Source organism: Melospiza georgiana, chromosome 5 (assembly GCF_028018845.1).
Source record: "Melospiza georgiana isolate bMelGeo1 chromosome 5, bMelGeo1.pri, whole genome shotgun sequence".
NCBI classification, from domain to species: Eukaryota; Metazoa; Chordata; class Aves; order Passeriformes; family Passerellidae; genus Melospiza; species Melospiza georgiana.
Window position 1 is genome coordinate 4,750,464 of NC_080434.1, and position 17,143 is coordinate 4,767,606.

The 17,143-nt window shown below is 37.8% G+C and overlaps 1 protein-coding gene across 19 annotated transcripts in view; it reads right to left on the reverse strand.

Annotated features, from left to right (window-relative positions):
• TENM3 (teneurin transmembrane protein 3) overlaps nt 1–17,143 on the reverse strand; it is a 1,287,001-nt gene that overhangs the window by 312,970 nt on the left and 956,888 nt on the right. For 18 of the 19 annotated variants that reach the window (XM_058025024.1, XM_058025026.1, XM_058025021.1 and 15 more), the window contains one exon: nt 173–475. The exons of the other annotated variant lie outside the window; for it this stretch is intronic. In XM_058025024.1, coding sequence (XP_057881007.1) covers nt 173–404 — 232 coding nt within the window. In that variant the 5' untranslated portion in view covers nt 405–475. The remainder of the gene's footprint in view (nt 1–172; nt 476–17,143) is intronic. 19 annotated transcript variants of the gene reach the window in all.

The following is a 17,143-nucleotide window of genomic DNA, read 5'->3' on the forward strand; positions in this document are numbered from 1 at the left end:
GCACAATGCTTCCCCATCTTTGTAAAACATTTAGGGAGCTACGAGGGAAGTGTACTACGTGTGTGGAGTATTACCAAAACTGATGGAACTGGTGAAATAACATTCTCTTCCTGCAGCAAGAATGCCTTGGAACTAATGAATGATACACTCTGAATTCAAACATCTCGCCTACCTTGTCTGGTATACTCATCTGCTTCTCTGTGGACCAAATCTTTTACCCGGTTTCCATACAGCAACCTAGAGGAATCATGATCAAAAGCTTTCAAGGTTTCACTGGAGCTGTAAGACTTCTGAGTGGGCACTCTGCACTCCTCATTTTCTGCAGAAGAGTTCGTATAGCGCCGCTCCTTGTCCCGTCTGCTCTTTGTCAGGGAGCAATAAGGCCTACGTTCCTTCACATCCATACTTCATTCCTTCTCTGCGCACATCAGTCCAGCTTATTGGCAAGTCTTCTCTACATTCAGCTTACATTCACCTATAATAAAATTAGAAAGACAACCACTGATGTGTTACAATGATCTCTAATGGCTGTAATTGATCCCTAACTGTCTGGAACAGAAAGAAGGAAAGAAAAAAAGATCTGCTCAGCAGTGGGTCAGAAGCACTTCTGTAAGACTTGCCAGAGCTCCATGCACGAGCTACCCTGATCTAAAACATTAGCAAAAAAATTCCTGTGAAAAACATCAACACATTATTACTCATTTTTATACAACAGATTAAAAGATCAAAAGCAGAGAGTGATTGGAGCAGAGAACCGACTGGAAAAACAGTAGCTTTTCAGCTTTAGGAATGTGTTAGTTGTCTAAGGTCTATCTGCAGGTAAGCTTTTTTTTCCTTTGTCTGAGAAGCCTGCATGCTTAAATGGCAAATCTGGTTTTCTTCTGCTTGTTGGAAACTTGTGGTATTAATGTTTGGGGTTTTATACTTTTTTGCAGACTTTTAGACTTCTATAATTTCTACTGCAATTGCTATTCCCAGAAAATTATTCTCAGAGAACATGTACACATAATTCCACAGCAAGCTACACAAATAACACAGGTTATATACAGGAAGGTTTATCCAAGCCAGTATATTCTATGCAAGCTGTGCTAGAAGGCAAGAAAATATTTGATTTGCAAATGACAGTCAGAAATAGTTTTATTTCCCCCTCAAGTTTTTAAATAATATTACAGTAAGAATCATATTTATATTACTATTTATTTTGCTTTAATATTTAATTCATGTGTTTTCAAAACAAAACTTCTCAGTTTTCAAAACAAGACATCTCAGTTTAATTTCTTGGGTCCTGCAACCTCAACCAAAATATCTACATTTCTGACAGAAAGAAAGACTGGATATTCTGCTTTTGTTTTATCAAGAAGTGCTAAAATAAAGTTAAGAATATAATTTTTGTATTTAAGCAGCTGAGAAAGCCTATGCATATCACACAGCAATACATATCACAAATCAGCAGCAAACTCCATTTGCACTCTTTTCAGCAAAAATAAGATTGCTTTACAACTCTTCATTTATTTAAACACTTAATATCAAACTAATTAGTTGTCACTCCTTAAAATATTTTCAGAGAGCATCAAATTTACTACAGAGCCATAATTCAAGTTTGTGAACAAGAGCCAGTCCTTTATAATTTTGTTTTGCAATTTTCCAAAAAGGTTTTTGCATTTCTTTGCTTATCTGAAGCTCAGTTTAGACTCAAGAATAAAGTTCCAAAGACTTCCACTTAAAGGAAACAATCTACTTTTATATTTTCAAATTTTAAGTGGCTAACTGATACTTTCACATGATTAAAAAAAAAAGTTTTACAACACAACAGTTTACTAAATTGATGACTGTTTAGTTGTTTGCATGCCTACATAGCACATCCTTCTAGCTTATATGAAACACTCAGATTTTAAAACATCTGATTTACTAATAAATGAAAGTACTTTCCAGGAAAATCAGTTTACTAGAAATATTATAAACTTTGTGTTTTATTAATATGAAATCGAGCTGTGATGTTTAAAAATCATTATTAACAAATACACACGGGAATTCCTTTGCAGTGCAAAGCCTATCTCCCCTTTCATCTAAGCATGTCAAGACTTTAAAGGGCCACTAATTCCTAGTGTCTCTAAACTGTACCATGGGAAAACTGACACACTATTCATCATCATGACTGTTCACATCAAAGAAGAAATAATTTTTATTTTTATCCAAGTGTCCAAAATCCTTTATAATGTTAAAAAAACCAACAAAAAACCCCAAAACAATAACAAAAAAGCACAACAAAAGCCAAACCAACAACCCAAACTCTTATTTCCACAATACATTATTACTATAGCAAGTTAAAATTCTTCAAGATTTAATCTATGGTGTAGCATGAAGAAGTACTGATCTGCTTCCCAGAGAAGTCAATGAATTCAATAAAATTTCAAAAAGCAGTTCTCTGGGTTATCTATTGCTTTTCCAGGCAAATAATGAAAAGGTTAAAAAAATACAATCTGTTTAACAGCACCACTTTATGGAGACACTTCAGCAGTGATTATCCTGCCAGAATAATGAGGACTACTGGATTATTTGTGAGCATTTTTGAAAAAAAAAAAAACAGAAACCACAAACAAAACAAGCAATGAAACAAACAATAAAACAAACCTTTCAGGTTTTAAGAACATGGTCTTTTTGAATCTAGCATTATACAAATCACCTGTTTACTTGCAGTAGCCTTTAACTTTAAAAATTAATAGTATCTCTCAGCAAGTCTTAGAAAACAACATCCTCAGGCTTGTGTCTGAATTTATTTCATCAGTGAATTAATACACATATCTAATAGAAGACAGAATAAAAGCTATCTTAAAGAACTGTCTACAAATAAATGTTCTTTACTGTGATCAGACAACAAGCAGAAAGGGAGAGCACAAACATATTTGCAGAACACAGCAACAAATATCAGAATTAATGTTTAAGTAGGGTAAGTCAGCAGTGACAAGCCAAACAAAAGGAGACCTGCAGACAGCTTTACTACATCTTTACTTGAATCATTGATACATTATGGATCACCTCTTCCTCTTCCCTGCAAAATACTTCTCAATTAGAAGAAATGAGAGAAATATTTTCAATTATTGAGAAAATTATTTTAATAAAAAACCAAACTCTCATTTACTGCATCTACTCAGCCCCTTTCTCTGAAAGATCACTACTAAAATACTAACAAGATTTCCCATTCACATCTTCACAGATTCAAATGAGCCACTGCAGCACAGATTTGATCATATTTCCTTTTTTTCTTCTTTTCTGTTTCCTACAACATTAAAGCTGCATCTCGGGGTCTTGGCAGGGATAGACAAATGCACAGCAACTAATTTACAAAACCAGATTAAAATCTTAAACCAAGGGGAATACATTTATTTTGAGATGTATTATGAAACACTTGCTTTCATCTGCAAAGAATTTTTACCCATATGTCAATAGTTATGGTCTATCAGGTTGCTTCACCCCATCTACATGAAGTCATTTACACAGAGCAATATTTACAAAGCTACTGAACTACTAACACACTCAAAAGGATGTCAGTTCAGCTCTGCTATACACTGTTGCATGTGTTATATTGCAATGCTAACCCGAAACAGCCTGCATGGACTGCAGAAAATAAAAAAAAAATTCACTGGTGCATGCCACTACTTCAAGTTTCTGTGCAATACTTTTGAAAGTATAAAAAGAGGATGCTCATCTGTGTCACTGAGCATTGGGATCTCCCATGACCTCTGCAGTGATCTCTGCAGTGCTGGGGGCTCCTGGCTGAATTCCACAGGAGGGAGTTCACTGATCACCAGGCTCACACGTCAGCTCTCATACAGTCACGCTCAGCCCACTTCTCTATCGGCTCAGCTGATTGCACGCTCACAATCTACTTTCTCAGTCTCACTCCAAATTTTAAAAACAGCTCGAAATCATAAAGAGAAGATGCCAATTTAAAAAATAATACCTACATATTTATTTCAACTTATTTTAGAAGGAGAGAAGAAGCAGAGAAGCAGTTCTTGTTGTTATCAGCTCATTGGGATCAAAGAGCTCATTCCCTTATGAGTCAGGCTACTTTGTAGACCTCTGCCCTCATTAACACTTTTAGCACAATATTTAATTACCAAGTCCGATAAGTTATGAGCAATTAATAATTAAAACAAATAAACAATCAAAATCCCTTCTTTTACTCTAAGTGCTGTAGAGACACCAAGTGCAAACACTAAAACTGAGCACAAGGCATGTTCACACATGAGTGTCTAAGCTTCAATGACTGCAGCTTCAATGACTGATGTCTCACACAGACAAAGCTGACTACTGGTGTAGTTTACACTGCATTTAAAATTTACCAGGACAGCCTTTCATCAGTTTCTCTTAGTCATCTACAGCAACATGAAATAAAATTGACGTAGTGAAAAACAAAAACAAAACAAACAAACAAACAAAAAAACCCCAAAAAAACCAACAAAAACCAAATCACAGTTACTTAGCTTTTTTCAATAAAAACCACTTGGTACTTAAGTTCTACACTGCAACACAGAAAAGCAATATTTAAATTGGTAAGATGCAAAAAAGGCATTAAGATCATGCTACAGAGTTATCCAAAACACGCAGGTACAACTTTAGCATGCCTGCAGGCATTTAAAATGTTTCAGAAAATGACTGCATTTCATTCAACACCTTGAACTCTGAGTTCCTCAAAGGGTTGTTGCAGTTTGGCAGCAGAATGGCAATCGCGCCCAAGTTACACAGTGCTCCCTCCTCATCTCTCACTTGGAGAAACTTCTCCCAGCATTAAACATGATTCAATGAACATCAATGTACCTAAGAATTCTAAATATACCTCAGTATTTTATGGCCTTTGATATCTACGAATCTACAGAAGCATGGAAGTGTAAACAGGTAAGAAATAAAATATGTTTGTTACTGATCTGACAAGATAATTGTACAGAAAAGATTATGTCACTGCTTAGGTTCATTTATGGATCTACTATAGTCCCTTTCAACATCTACATCCATTTTAGACATTTCTAAACATACAAAGCAAAACTGAAATTAATTCTAAGAATAATAAGAGTCAATAATATATACAGAGCTGGAATAGAAAATATTCAAAGAAAGGAAAGATAAAACTTGTACATTTCTCTGTTACAGGAGAACAGTAAGAGAGTTTGAAACACAAGGAAGCACAAACTCTCCTCCTCAGTCTCAAAGAGAAGCAGCAGCAAGGAAAGCAGCATGATTTCCCTTCTTCCCTCCCCGAGGCCAGCAAAACTGAGATAGGGAAGGAACTTACATATTACATATCACAAACTTCCCTCCCAATATCTCAATCTAAAAACTTAGACATTCCAAAGAATCACAGTATTCCTAGCTGCAGAGACCTACATTATTAGTGAATTATTGTTATTTTTGTTATTAATTACCATTATTACAAATGAAGAGTCATTGATCCTTCCACAGTGACTGCTAGGTGAAAGCACAGCCTGAACACTTGCTGAAATGGGGACCAAATCTGCTTTCATGGTTCTACATAAACACAAGCAGTACAGGAACACTAAGATTTCTGGGAGAAGCAGCAGGCTTGAGCTTCTGTCTGGAATAAGAGCAGAGGATTTTACAGGCTGCAAGCTAAGACAGTGCCTATTCTCAGCATTGACAACAGTTGCTGAAAATAGCATCTAAGTAGTGCTGTTCAACAGATACGTGTCTGCAAGTGCCATTACTTTCATGAAATAATAATTTCCTTTGTACCTGTAATTGTTGACCAGGTGAAATGACTGTAAATACTGCATTAGTTACAAATTGCAGTAGGTATAGTATTTCACAGCCTTTTAACAGCAGAAGAACAAAGCAAAATTCAACTGATACATGTTAACAGGTAGATTAAAAAGCTTAGGTACAATATGCAAAAATTAAGAAAATCTTCTGTCTACAAAAAAAAAACCCTTCACAATTCGCACAACTAATCACCCATAAAACCTATTACAAACAAATACTAAGAAAAACTCAAAAAGCATAAAAGAGTGATGAAATTTCCACTTCAATGGCTGATAAAGTGAGATATGTCAGAAATCAACTGAGCTGGAAAAATGACACTTTGAAGAGGTGCTTAGGATGATCTGTAGCCATGGTGTGCCATTATTCAAACTGATGACTCTTAATACATGGACATTTCAGGTCATCATACCTAGAAACTCACTTAATATAAAAAGTCTGTCTTCCAGCAGAGAAACTAGAGAGAATGTATCCCAAGTCAGCCTTCCTAAGGGGGAGTGAAAAACAGATGGCCTGTCAGACAGTTCACAAACTACAATTTAAAAGAAGCCTCCCGAAGTCACTATCTAACCCTACATTTTAGAATCAAATTAAAACCAAACAAAAATTCCCAACAAAAAAACCCTAACAAAAACACGCATGCAAAAAAAGAGTAGTAAGTAAGACAAGCAAAAATTATTTTGTATTTTTCTGCATCAGAGGAACAGAACACTCATATCTACTACCACAACAGGATGTAATGTTAATATAAGTTACTTTACACAGTCTATCTAAAAATCTTAACTACATTAGAGACAGAATAAATAACAAATAAAGGTACTCTATACTCATTACAGAAGTTTCTTGCAAGAAGAGTCAGGAAAATCAACAAGATAAAAAGAGTTCTGCAGCATCCTGGTTAGTCACAGACATTGATGATTATATAACAATATTGGTGCCATTACTGAAAATTTAAATCCTTGAGAGTTGAGGGAAAGAGGGAGAGAATACCTCACACTTTCCCTCATATGGGCAGAAAGACATAATGTAATTATGGGAGTCAAGGGGGCACATCTCAGGATTGCATTTTCCTGGGAGGGTATGAGGACACACAGCAGCATTTGAGATGGAGCTACAGCTATTTCTGCATGCCAGGAGCCCCTCCACAGCCAGGTTACAAACCTTAAGACAAAACTGAAAATCACCCCAAGCTGGCCACACAGATGCAGCCTGGGGCTGTGCTGGTTGTTAAGTCACCAAGCAGAAAAGCCAGAGCTTGCAAGGAGAGAGGGCTGAGACACTGCACCAACTGGAACAGACTCTTCAGAGGAACTCAGGCCAGGGTGACACTGACAGCTCCTGCTCCTCCTTTGGAGGAACTGTCATGAACCCTGATCTTGAGGAGAAGCATCTACCTCTAATTTGGGGAATTTGTACAAAAAGTCTTTTATCTCAAGGGCTGAAAGAGCTATGTGAGAAAGGGAAAATGAAGACCAAAAGACTCTAATAATACAGTGTGCTCCTTCAGTAAAAAGGAGGGTGAGCACATGTGATGAAAAGACAGAGGGAAAAGAAGTTAAGTGAGCAGAAATGCCGCAGTATAAAGAAAAAGTGAATAACAAAATAAGCTCAAGACACAAAGAGGAGAGAGAAGCACCCAGTAGTCCTCATTAGGGCACCACTGGGGAAGACAAGTGACACAGCAAACCTAGCAAGAGAAAAGAGTTTAAGAGAAAAAACAAGAGGAGGAAGAGAACAAAGAAAACTTCAGAAAGGAAGAACTTTGTGACTCGTTTACTTCAGCACAAAGTATTAAACTCGTAGGGTCAGCACTGGGCAATTCAGTACTCAGCAGCAACTAAAAAGGTCCAAGTACTTCCCTCTACTCCTTTAAACTTGAAATTCATCCTTTATGTCATCATCTCCATCCCTTCTCATCTTTTACACTCTTCTTCCATCACTGTGTTTTTACTCAAGCTATCTTAATGGTTTCCTAATATATGCAAGCATAATTCCTCCTTGAATCATGTCTCCCGAATCTACTTTTGCACCTGCTCAGAGCTCTTCCACAGAGTCCTCTTTTGTTGTGGAACGAATATACAGAAACCTAGAGATTTTGTAAAACTAAAAGAAGAGGGACAGAGAATCTGACATAAGAACAACATATAACAAACCATGAACATCAGCAAAGGTGCTGCAGTCCCTGTGTCCCCAAGCAGGGAGCACAGCACAGTCATTTCTGTATTTCTGTTTGGAGAACAAAGCTATCAGTATGTCAGCTTCACCATCTGAAGAGGCTGTCGATCATTCAAGTCCCCCTTCAACAACTCAGAGTTAATTTCAAACAATTTGACAGTAGTGAGGTTTCAAAAACAATACATCTCTCAAGTCACTATAAGGGAAATGAAGTATATTACAGGTGACATGCAAGAGCTGGGCACACAGTCACAAGGCTGAGCTGAAAATATTACTGTGAAGGTGTCTGGAAATGAAAGGAGAACCTGAGAAAACTGTAACAAGGATGTCATTGCAGACACATGGGAGAGGGAAGAAAGAAAATAGCCAAGAGTAGGTGCTGAAGCTATTGCTTTGGTTGCATGACATAGGATACACAGGCAGCATCAGTCTTGGTTTCCAAATACAGCTTCTCATAGTGAAACTGAAACTCTACATAAACAGGAGTCATTCACAAGATTTTCCTTTCCCTTATGATCTGACAGGTAACCAGATTTTTCAGTTCCAGTGTCATCATAATGAGGATACTGTTGCAGCCTGGTAAGCTGGAGAATTATTTAGTGACTCATCTCTATAAAGAATGACTAGTAAGATTTTTAAGGTATACTAACAACTGTTTTAATGCTCAAGAACTCTGTTTTATTCAAAGTTATCCCCTTGCCCTGCTGGTTGACCTTCTCAAACAGCAACAAATCAAAACGACAGAGATACAAACAAGAAAATTCCAAAACATAATGAAAAATCCCCACAGAAATGAGTACTCTATATTCATACTGTCACAACATTCACTCCTAATAAAGCAAGGTAAAATATTATTTACAAATGCCACCATAAGATGTAGTAAAGTACTGCTTCACTTGATTATGTTCACATTAGCAATCCCTACTACTGTATTTAACTATCCTATCTATTCAGATGGTATCAGCTGTCATGTGTTCCTCTATACTCCCCAGGTTCCTGCTTCCCCCTCTGCACAAGCTGTGTCCTCTTGTCACAACCTCTAATTGTCTCTTCTTCAGCACAATCCAACATCAGCAGACAGTAAAGGCTGGAGGTTGTTTGCCCTGCTGGATCACTTCCTTTCTGTAATCCCTGTTCTAACTCCTTCAAAGCATCCCTTTCATTGCATCAGATTTTTAGCCTTACCTTAAAGGTCATACAAAAACTTTTTGTCCTGTAATTACCCCATTCCACTCTTACCTCCCAGGTTTTGTCTCCAGTTTCAACAGAACTAAGACTCTGACTGGGGCAAACAAAAGGATAACGCAGTTTTAAAATAAATTCTTTGGCTAACTATGTAAGACACAAAATTTCCCACAGTAATTAGCAATTGTGTTCAAAGGAGCACATTGCTCTCTGGAAGTGCCCACACAGCCTCCTCTGGCATGACCCTACCTGGCTACCAACCAAGAGCCTCCCTTGTAACTACTTAAAGAACAATTAACCCTTAATAAGTCAAAGCCTTCTTCAGGAAGCTGGGGAAGCAGGACAAAGGCTGCCCTCCTCCTTCCCTGGTGTGTTACCTACAGTAGGACACCTGGCTGTCCTTCCAATGCTGCCACATTTCAGCCATGGACATGAAGCTGACCTGCTGCTGGAGAGCCCAGGGACAGCACCTGCACTCACATGTCACAGAACCAAGTCCCAGCTTTAAAATATGCTTCACTGCCAAATGATTCCAGTTCTGCAAAACAAGCACAGGCTTCTGCAGGGAGTATTGAGCACTTTCATATTATGCTTCTTTAAATTCTTTAAATTACCACTTCAGATAATACTCAGAATATCTTGGTACAAGCATTGATTAAAAGTCCTATTAATTAACATAACAATCCACTTCAGCAGCAGATCTGAAGGTGACCGTTGAAGAATGGGCTATTTCTATCATTAACAACATAAATGAAAATTTGGTCTCCAAACACATGCACAATTAACTGTAACTGAATAATGAAAATGTTTCCCAATTATCAACTAAGTCCTTTTAGATCCAATAGGAGTTTGTAGAGCAGTTCCACAGGTCAGTCACACCAGAACTAAACAATATGTAGTTGTATTTCTTATCAAGTAAGTTTAGCAAGCAGAGGTGCAAGACAAAGCCAGGAATACTGGAGGCTTCCACTCATTTACAGGACACAGAAGATACACGCAGAAGAAGGAAGAGAATCTTTCCTATGGTGACAGTCAAGATGCCTCAGACAAGTCCATATGGGTGGATGAGCAGGTAGTTTAATTTCTATCCTGTTTCAAATATTTATAATTCCTTTTTAATATGAAACACAAAGTGGATCATCCATCTTTCCATGGCCTTACACTTAATATGAAACAACTTGTGATTTTCTTATTCTGTATTTAAGGGCAAAAACATCAGTTCCAGTATAAGCACTTCCAAGCATTAACTTTTTGCTGTATTGTCTAGATACTGGAGATAGTTTTCTGGAAACAGACAGAGGGCATGAGATGCATGACAAGATAGGGTCTAGAAACTTTCTTGATTGATACAATGCAGCAGAGGGGCTCATGTCACTCCAAAAGTGAAGAACTCTAGTAGGAAATCCAAGGTGAAGTTCTTTAACTGCATTAACTCTGTTTAGAAGAATTTAGAAAACTTTTACAAAAAAAAAAAAAAAAAAAAAAAAGGATCCTGAGGGGTGGTCCAGGACTGAAGAAATGCAGATATTAGAAAAGAAGGAAACACCTTACACCTGCACCTGAACTTAGTGGCATCAAAATCTTGTCTCTGTATTTGCAAGGCTCATGTGCAACATGCTTAAAATGGCAGTACTGAGAGATCTGGTCTGTACTGAAAAATTCTGGCAGCACAGTTGAATTTACTAGAAGTCATAGCTTAAGCTAGCAAAATCTATTGTGCAGATGCAGCAATGCTGACAGAAGAGTGCACTTTTAAAACCACTGATGTAGATAAGCTCTGAGACTGGAGCCGTTCTGATTAATATCATAGGCTCTTAACGCACCCAGGTGAAAGGATGAGCACACCCAGCAGGGTGAATGAAGGGGTTCAGACTGCTCAGCTATCATTTCTGGACATACTCATCATCTGGGGAGGGCTCATTCAGCTGGGAACAATGAATGTGCTCCTCCACACCTTTGATTCATACCCAGGCTGCCTGCTAGTGCTGCACAGAGCTGCTGGGTAGGATTAGTAACATCATTTTTGTGTTGAAGTTAATTGAGGCTTCCAAGAAGCAGGCTTCAGAAAGAAAAAGATTTAACAGGGGTTTTTTGCTGGTACTGGGAGAGTTTATCTTTCATATGGGAGAACAGGAGAAATAAAGGAAATCTTAATATTCCTGTTAGTCAGTTGGGGCCTCCAAATAATTGGATAGAAGTATATGTAATCAAAGAATTCTTACATACAATCAGCAAGCAGTGCAAACAAAACCCAGAAAAAAAGACTACAGCTGTAACTGAGAAAGACAGACTTGTACAGAGAGTTTGAAATATACTGATGGAGACTAGAGCAAAGAAGGTAAAAGAGAGATTGGAAAGTTAAGAGATGTTTTATAGCTCTGTGGAATGATTAGGTATCTGGATACCTATCAGATTTTATGCCATTTGCAGCTCTTACTTAATGTTTAGAAAGCTTAATTGAACATTACAAAGTTGATGAAATGTCTATGTGCACATACATGCACATATAAAAATAGATGTTTAATATATATGAATAAAAACCACCAATGAAAGACATGCTATGGGAAAGTATTAGTCTTCTCCTAAATCTAAAGTAACATAGCCCACTGTGTAGCTAACCTAGTTCAAGACAGCTTGGGAAATGTACATATCTAATCTAACTCCCCCGTGCTTTCAGCAACCTTAGATTCAAACCACCAAGGTGCTGATAAATTCTCTTCACGAACTTATGGTAAAAGTGACCAAATCAAGAGCACCAGGGAGCATTGGAGGGACAAGGCAGGAATGTTCTTATACCTAAGTAAGTTAAGTTTTTCAGCAGTTACTCTTCTGTCTCTCCTGAAGAATAACCATCCTCACCATGGTTGGAGATCCTCACCATCAAAAAAAACCATGCATAGAAGTTTTTAAATATAGGTTACAAAGCCTATAAATGTGCAAAATATCATAGATGAGAAAAATTCTATGCTGGTTTTGGACTTTGAAGCTAGAAAAACATAAAATTAATTGCCTCCAGGTTCCTTTTATCTATTTAATCAACCAAAATAAAAATTTTTATGGGAACAAAACCAGCATCACTAAAAAGAGTGAAATGTTGATAATTATGTATTGCTTTGTGTTTCCTTACCTGTTATTCCCTCAGGGCTATGTTCCTCATGTTCCTCCATACCTAAGGGCTAGAAGCTTTTGGCAAAGGTGCCAGATTTATCAGGGGCTGCTGCCTGAGAAACACTGTCTATCAGCAAGTCAAAACACTGCTGTGACTCTGCATCTTCCATGTCCTGTTTAAAGTATTTATTTACTTTCACAAAAACATGGCATGATCAGCAAAACCACTACAGGCTGGTATATGACTCTGATTGAAGAGCACTGAGTGTCCTGCAGAATTGTTAAATTAGAGATTGTGCCACGGTGACTCAGTAACAGCTACAATATAAGGAACTAATGAGGCAGCACCTTACCTCACCAGGATATCAGTCCCAAATGCTTGCACAGACCAGCTCAGCCCGTGCCATGCTTGGGACAGGACACAATGCAGTTTCCTTAGAAAGCAGTCTGTCAGTCTCAATTTCTGAATTCAATTGAATTTCTGAATGCCTTATCCATAAGTCATGAAGCACTTTCGCTTCGTGAAACGAGACATAGTTCAGAGTCACAAAGCTAACATTTGCCAGAATCCTGGTGATAAAATTCTAGAATCTGGGTCTTCATGCAACCAGAGGGGAAAAAAAGGCTTGGGAGTCTTTTGAGAGAGTCTACGTTCTCCCTATGGACTGAAGAAGAGACAAACTGGATCTGGCAGATGCTTACAAGAAATTCAGTTTAAAATTTATTTAAAATAATAGAAAAAAATAAACAAGAAAAGCTGTTCTTTTTAGTAAGCAAAATGAGGAACAATAGCTACTATAATAGCCATCCCTTCCCTTCTCTCCCCCTTGCAGATGCTCTCATTCAAACACTCATCCAACCCTGGATCCTGATGCACTGCAGCCTAAAGGGCCTGAGCCCCCCTGGGACAATGCCACCCCTCCCCTGCTGTGCTGGGCCTGGTGACACACAGGATGGTTCCGAGGCTGGGGGAGCAACAAAGCAACAAGGAAGGATCTGACAGAGTTTGGAGAAAACAGGCAGTACAGCATTAGCTTATTGCTTGTATCTTCTTTGCTTTAGCATTAAAAAAAAAAAAAAAGAAAGACCTCCTTAGCCAGATTTTATTAAGTTTCTGACCTGCAGCTATGACTTCAGTCAGTCTGTTTTGAGTGCATTTGGTAGTGTTGACCGACACAGTTCTCTCAGACAGAAAATACAAGACAGATGCTCATGATTTCAGAAAGCTTTAATCTAATTTTATTTCTATATATGAAGTAGCATAATAAATAGGATTCTAGTCAATGCTGGTGAAAGGCCAGAGGCTTTGCACTGACTGGACAGCACAGAGTCTCAAGAGCTGTCTGGGCTTGTCTTCACCTGTCTGGTTTTAGCAGGTGCCAGGTGGTGGAGCAATTACTGCCTGGCCTGACCCCTAAAACACAGAGGGAACGTCAGACACCCTGTAGTAGTCACTGGGCAACAGGAAGAACCCTCTGTGTCACCTGAGGCTGGGGAAGGCTTTGAAGCAAACCTCCAAACCCAGGCTGGGGCCTGATGCAAATAAAGCAGGGCACAATAAAGCATATAAAAGCAGCCCTAAGAGGACCAACATCAAGGGAGATGGCAGACCCACTGTGAGCACCGTGCTCTGTGCACTGGAAGGCACAGAATGCCGGTGACTTCATGCAAATACCTCCCCACCTGCCAGTTTATTTCCACCCTCACAACCCAGGGGAACAATTAACACCAAAAATGGCAGGCACTCAGAGGTTCTGTTTAACACTCTTAAGTGTATTATTACAGATATTTAAATGTTTTTATACATTCTGTGGAGTGTAACAATGTTGAAATAATAACTGGACCACTAGGAAAGTCTCAGTTCATTATCTATGGCACATTATCTACGAAGATTCAGAATGTATCTACAAAGCACACTTTCCTATCCACGAGAAACAGTTTTTAAAAGCAAAGAGAACTGTAAACACCTTGGAAGATTTTTAAAAACTTGGTTTCCTGAGAGGTGTGAACATTAATTTCCAGTCCCTTTGCACTTCTTTTCCCCTATTTTTTCCATATGCAGAACCTTTGTCTTTAGAAGCTCACAGTAGAGAGTAACAGTGATAATGGATGCAGCCACACCAGCTTTTATTTGGGCAATAGCATCTGACTGATGAGTGGTGTGTTATAGGACACTGACAACATGCTAAATAATCATGGCATAATTATTACACACTGCATCCAAGTTTCTACTTTCCAGTTTAATAATAATAAGCTTCAATAGATTACAGAATTTTAAAAAAAGCAACTTTAGAGAATATGGTACTAAATTACTAAATTTGACCTGCTGAAACAAAAGAATTTTAAAGACTGTATCATTAGAAGCTAACAATTTTGAGGAAACTATAAACAGTCTGTATTTTAGGTAGGCAAAACTATTCATGAGATCAAGAAAAGCCTTACCTTCCACTGCATATCAGTTATACCCAAGACAATCTTACTATCTTTGTTTCAAGTTCATTTTGCTACTATGGGTATTAAATTATTTGTTTAGATAAAGAGGTAATTTATATATCTAGTAATTACATTATGGGTTAAAAGGTCTGCTTTATTACTAACACTAATCAACTCATTGGGATTACTCACTGAAACAGCAAACCCTTTTCACAGAAGTTCTTTGTTCCATTACTGTGCAAAACCTGTAATTAATATTAACCTTTATCTTAACACTGATCCTTACAAAATTCAGAAGAAAATATTCTCTTTCTCAATTCTTTGGAAGAAAATGTTGTTTCTCCCACAGATCTTAAATACCCAAATTCCCAGAGACTGTTTTGTGAAATGAATCCTTTGATGAGCTTCAGAATAAGGCATTTTAATAAAATACTCAGCCCTGTCTACACAGTCTGCTGCCGCCACCATTGCTAACGATTATAATCTTCCAGTACTGTGAATAATTCAGAAACTCATCTGTTCCATTCAGTGTAAAGACAATGTTGAGAGAAAAAGGTCACGTTTTTTCCCTCTTCCAGCCACTGACTTATGTATCCCAGGCCTGGTCTGATCTCATGATACACCCAGTGTTTGACATGCATCCCCTGACAGCTTCTGAGCAGCAGTCAGTCTGTTTAGCTTAGACTCCAGGAATAACAGGAGCACAAAGGACTGACAAGTTTCAGCAGTCACACAGAGTACCAGCACTCACGTTTGCAGTAGCTGTTTCAGATATTTGGTGTACAGTGGGCCTAATGCTTAATTACAAAATAGACAGATGCCAGCATATGTATTTTAACCAGGCAATCTGGTACTGATGCACAGAAGCAGTGGCACTTGATAAACGTTTCTTAAACAAAAGTATGAGCAGTATAATCACCTGTTTCCCAAAGACTAACACTTGAAAACACACTGCTCGAAGCCTTTTTTGAAAAGGCTTTAAATTCAGTTCTACTTGCTCTCTAATCTTGTGATTAACAAGGACATGGAAGTCTGACAATTTATACACATATGATACACAGTTTTATTTGAAAATTACATCTGTCAGAGCAAGACAGATTCATGCAACATAGTATTTAAGGGATTAATTACTGTTTACTTGAAACTTCTCCTCCCTTCACTAAATAACCTTTTCATTTTGCCAAACAAGCTCATTTTAAATACATACACAAAGGATATTATAATGAAAATTTCATCTTTCAAAAAAGATGAGTTATAAATCTGACACTGTATTGAATGCATCCACATGCACTGACCCACAAGTTTGTGTTTAACCATGAGAAAAGCTAGAGTATCCTTTGACCCTAAGCATTTTTACCCATCTCTTTCATTCTTTCCTTGCTCTGGCTGAAATCAAGTCAATTGTCAAGGAAGCTGACTACCTAAAGTCATAGGAAAGATTATCACACTCTCCTTCTTAAATAAAAAGTGAAATCCATAAAAACCCCAAACACTCTCTGCAGGGAACAAACTAAGCTGTTCCCCAAATCCTTAGTGTTCAAAGAAGGTCTAGCAGGTCATGGTTAGTTACCTGACATCTTTCCCCCATTTCCTTTTTCCTCAGGAAATAACTTTAGATACATCACAATGTCAAATTTGGTCTCCCGGTTTTGCTGAAGGACTTTTCAATGTCTTCATTATTGAGATCAATGAACTCCTCTCTCAGGCTTCAGCAGAAAGAAGAGCAGCACTTTATCCTGAGGATGGTAATCTTTGTCCCAAGTGTCCTTCTCTCAGAACCACCTCCCCTAAACATGGCTAAAAATTTTAGTATCAATTTCACAAAATTAAAAAAAAAACCAACTAACAAACAAACCCACCTGTGTTTGCACTTACTTATAGTTTATTTTTTTTAATACTTTCTTGAGAGAAAATACCAGAAACAGATATTTGTCATTCTGACAGCAGGACAAAGCCTCTGTTTCTAATTTAAAATCTCCCTATATATCTTGAGTCCATACAGGCTATCACCAGCATGCCAAAGAGTCAAAAGTGGTTATAAACTTCCCTCCTTTCAAATGCTGCATGTCTGCTATCTCCCATTGCAAACATCCTGTGTAAAACTGAGTAATCCAGACAGTCATTAAGCAGTTCTTGATCATTTTATATGGTTATCTCAGCATCTCAAAAAAAATTACATTACTACCATGTAAAGTTTTGGATTATGTCAGGTACTAAAAGATCCTAATAAACACGTAGGCTCCTTTGCACAACTCTAGGAAAGCAAGATTTTTTTTTTATGTCTGGTAAAGAGAGCAATTCAAATACCTGTCTGTTTTGTTTTTTGGGGTTTTTTGGGTTTTTTTTGGTAGAATTTACATATCCATTTATTCAAAGTGATAAAGCAATTTTAAGTAAAGGATTTCTTTTTTCCCTTCAGACAGGCATCCTGCCTGAACATCCCACATCCAGAGAGAATACTGGGGAC